General features: G+C 62.4%; 1 protein-coding gene across 1 annotated transcript in view; it reads left to right on the forward strand.

Annotated features, from left to right (window-relative positions):
• The first annotated feature begins 2603 nt into the window (after window positions 1-2603).
• Window positions 2604-4110, forward strand: part of LOC127752107 (uncharacterized protein K02A2.6-like) — a 1933-nt gene continuing 426 nt past the window's right edge. Inside the window, exons 1-2 of the mRNA XM_052276700.1 lie at window positions 2604-2743; window positions 2843-4080. Of these exons, the coding sequence (XP_052132660.1) occupies window positions 2604-2743; window positions 2843-4080 (1378 nt within the window). The remainder of the gene's footprint in view (window positions 2744-2842; window positions 4081-4110) is intronic.

Raw genomic sequence — 4110 nt, forward strand, 5'->3', positions numbered from 1 at the left:
GCCCAGTTCACTGCAATCCGCCAGCAGACCGGCGAAACGACGATCGCGTATGTGTCCCGGCTGCGGCGCGCTGCCGCCAAGTGCGAATTTGGAGACGCTACCCAAAATATCCTGAAGTGGCAATTCATGTGTGGTTTGGCAAACCCAGTGATACAGCAGTACTTGCTCAATGCCGAATCAAAAGTGACCTTCCAGCAAGCCCTCAGCAAGGCCACAACGGCCGAGTGTACCCAAGACCATGTCCGCACAATTAGCGGACACACAACTGAGTACGCTGCCCAGGCCCCAGCGGCGCTGCCTCAAATCAACGCAGCGTACGCCCACCACGGCCAACAGAAGAGTCAGCAACATCAGCAAAAATCAGGTACGCCCCAGCAAAGTGTGCAACAGCAGGGCAACGCATCAAGAGGGTGCTACAAGTGCGCTGGGCCCCACAACGCCAGGTCGTGCCCCGTGGACCCGGCAACATTGTATTGCACTTCCTGCAATACACCGCGGCACAACGCAGCAGCGTGTCGCGGGAAGAAGGGCAAGAAGCAAGAACAAAGGCAGAGCACGAGCACCGCACACGCCCACACTGTTGCCATCCCGCCCCCTCAGCAGCACGTGCCGTACCATCCCTACCCAATGTACTACTACGCCCAGCCGCCGCCACCGCTGCAGCAGCAGCAGCCGCCGGCGACCCCAGTGACGCAGCAGCAGCCCCCCGCAGCTCCAGCGGGCGGCCAGGCGCAGGCAAGCCAGGCCAGCACATCTCAGCTGACTGCAGCGCACCCCCTCCCCCACCTCGCTGGGCAGCAAGGTCAATGTGCCCCGCCCCCTCTGCCAGCCGGAGCCCCGGCGCAGCACGCACCAAGCGCGCCCAGCGCGGATCATCAGCTGTTTTTCGGCAATGGGTTCCACCCGCACCAGGCCCAAGGTGCGAACCCCCAGATGTTCTTCTAGAGGCCACAACGGACGCCCACGGCTACCCGCTCCACGCCGCCGCCCTCTTCTGTCTGGCGGACGCCAACAACCTGCTCCAACAACAGCCACCGCGCTACCCGCTGGAGAGGTTCGCCGGGGAATGCCATCCAACGTCTCTGCGCCCATCACAGCCCAACATCATCAGCATCCAACTGGACAGCACCCCGTGCACCATGGAGGTCGACAACGGCGCCACGTACACGGTCATGACATCAGGTACATATGACCGTTGCTACCCGCCCACCACCCCTGGACACCGCCCGGAGCTGCAGCCAGTGGACATCCTTATGAAGCCGTACCTCGACGCGCCCCCAGCACCTGCCCTCGGCGCGCGCCCCGTGCGAGTTCAGTACAAGGACAAGGACACAATGCTACCACTGCTTGTCGTCGAGGGGTCACCCACTGTGAACACACTCCTCGGGCGCAACTGGTTCACAGCACTCGGATTCTCCATCGCGGGACTCCATCAGTTCAGCCCTAGCATGCCCCCGGACATCCAGCTCCACCCTGCACTCAACCAGGACCAGAGCGAGCTGGGATGCTACCGAGGCCCGCCTATCCGGCTCGAATGGGACAAAGCGGCCGCGCCGAAGTACCTCCCCGCGCGCCCCGTGCCCTACGCAACAGAGGACAAGGTCATCGACGTGATCCACACACTGCACCGCCAAGGCGCCATCTCACCAACACCTTACGCCCCCATCGGATACGCCACGCCCGTCGTCATCGTGCACCGAGCCGACGGCCGCATCCGCATGTGTGGCGACTACAAGTCCACGGTGAACAAGGTGCTGCGCCCCGACAAGTACCCTCTGCCCACGGCCGACGCTGCCTTCGCCAAGGTATCCGGTTCGGTGGTGTTCTCCAAGATCGACCTGGACCAAGCTTTCACGCAAATCCCGGTCGACAACGACGCCGCCAACCTCCTCACCATAAACACCATCCTGGGCCTCTACAAGGTGCACCGTCTTCCCTTTGGGATATCCGCCGCCTCCGGCATTTTCCAACGCCTCATGACGGACCTTCTCGCAGGCATCCCGGGAGTGGTGGTGCTCCAGGACGACGTACTCGTCAGCGGCAAGGACATCAAGAGCCATGACGAGCGCCTCCTCGCCGTCCTCAACAAGATCCACGCAGCCGGCCTACGCATCCGCAAAAACAAGTGCTCCTTCCGCACCAACTCCGTCACGTTCCTCGGCTTCCGCGTGGACCAGCACGGCATGCACCCCCTCAAGGACAAAGCCGAAGCCGTCAGAAACTTCCCGTCACCAAAGGACAAGCAACAGCTGCAGAGTTTCCTAGGGCTAGTCAACTTCTACGACCGCTTCCTACCAGCCAAAGCACACCACTTTGAGCCCTTATACAAGCTCCTGCACTTGGACACCCCGTGGACGTGGACAGAAACACACCAAGCAGCCGTCGACTTCGTCAAAACAACATTGCTCTCCGACCAAGTCCTCGACTTCTACGACCCCAAGAAACCCCTGTCCATGGCCGTCGACGCCTCTGACTACGGCGTCGCCGCCATCTTGGCCCACACATACCCCGACGGCTCCGAGCGCCCCATCTGCTTCGCCTCCCGGACACTGACGCCGGCGGAGCGAAGATACGACACGTTCAACTAGGAGGCCGCCGCGCTCATGTTCGGCATCACCAAGTTTCACGAGTGCATTAATGGCCGGTCAAACCTGACCATCTACACCGACCATAAACCATTGGTGGGTTTCTTCAAGCCTCACGCACCGACACCGGAGCACATTTCACCACGGCTGCTCCGCTGGTCTGTCATCCTGGGGGCCTACGAATACAAACTGTCACACCGACCCGGAAAACGGAACGGAAATGCAGACGCGTTTTCACGTCTCCCGCTTCCGCACAGCAACGACGACATCGTCCCGGACGCAGTCGGCATCCACCTGCTAGAGCTGTCCAGCGGCATCCCCGTCAACAGGAAGGACATCGTAGAGGCCACCCAACAAGACCCGGTTCTCCGCGTCCTCTACGACGCCCTCTCCACAACCTGGCCTGACGTCATTACCACACCGCTACAGCCCTACTACAACATCAAGATGGAGCTCACCACCCTGGACGGCTGCATCCTCCGCGGCGACCGCGTCGTCGTGCCCGAGGTCCTCCGCGGCCGAGTGCTAGCCAGCCTGCACGCCGCTCACCACGGGATGACAAAGATGAAGGCGATCATGCAGAGCTACGCATGGTGGCCCGGCGTCACGACGAACATCACTGACATTGTCAAGGCCTGCCCCACCTGCAGAGAACACCAAAGAAACCCCACGCCCTCATACACTCCGTGGCCAACACCAAGCCGCCACTGGGAGCGAGTGCACGGCGACTTCTGCTACGTGGACGGCCAGAACTTCCTCATCCTCATCGACGCCTGGAGCCGCTGGCCGGAGATCTACCCTGTCAGAAACCTCACAGCCGCCGAGCTCATCAGATGCGTCCGGACAGCGTTCGCGACCCACGGCGTGCCCAATCTCTTCGTCTCGGACAACGGACGTCAACTGGTCAGCCCGGACTTCGAGAACTTCCTGGCAAGAAACGGGTGCCAACACCTCACATCGGCCCCGTACTTCCCTCAGAGCAACGGCCTCGCGGAACGGACAGTCGCCACCTTCAAAGGATTCGTCAAGAAATTCAACGAGGGGGACTGGCACGCCCGCACCGACCGCGCGCTCTTCGCGATGCGCATCACGCCGTCGTCCGCCACGGGGGAAGCCCCAGCAGTTAGAGTGTTCAACCGTCCGCTCCGCACCCCGTGGGACGTGATGAAACCAACACCACCCCACCCAGAACCTGAAGCCAACCGCCTGCCCCGCCTGGAGCCTGGACAGCCGGTCAGCTTCAGAGACCACCGCCCGGGCGCTGCGAAGTTCTCTCCAGGACACATCGTGGCTACCCTTGGCAACAAGATGTACACTGTGCGGGACGCCACAGGACAGATCCACGTCCGCAACATCAATCAACTACATCGCGCCCCGCCAGACCCACCGACGCCGGCCCAGCCCCGCGCCGCCCCCAAGAAGGACGTCGCCGCGGACTGGACCGTCCTGGACATCGAGGACGACGGCCCGCAGCCCGACCCAACACAGCAGGGACGCGAGCGCCCGCGACCGGAGCCCAATCCAG

The sequence above is a fragment of the Frankliniella occidentalis genome, unplaced genomic scaffold (assembly GCF_000697945.3).
Source record: "Frankliniella occidentalis isolate FOCC.00 unplaced genomic scaffold, Focc_3.1 Scaffold4014, whole genome shotgun sequence".
Classification (NCBI taxonomy): Eukaryota; Metazoa; Arthropoda; class Insecta; order Thysanoptera; family Thripidae; genus Frankliniella; species Frankliniella occidentalis.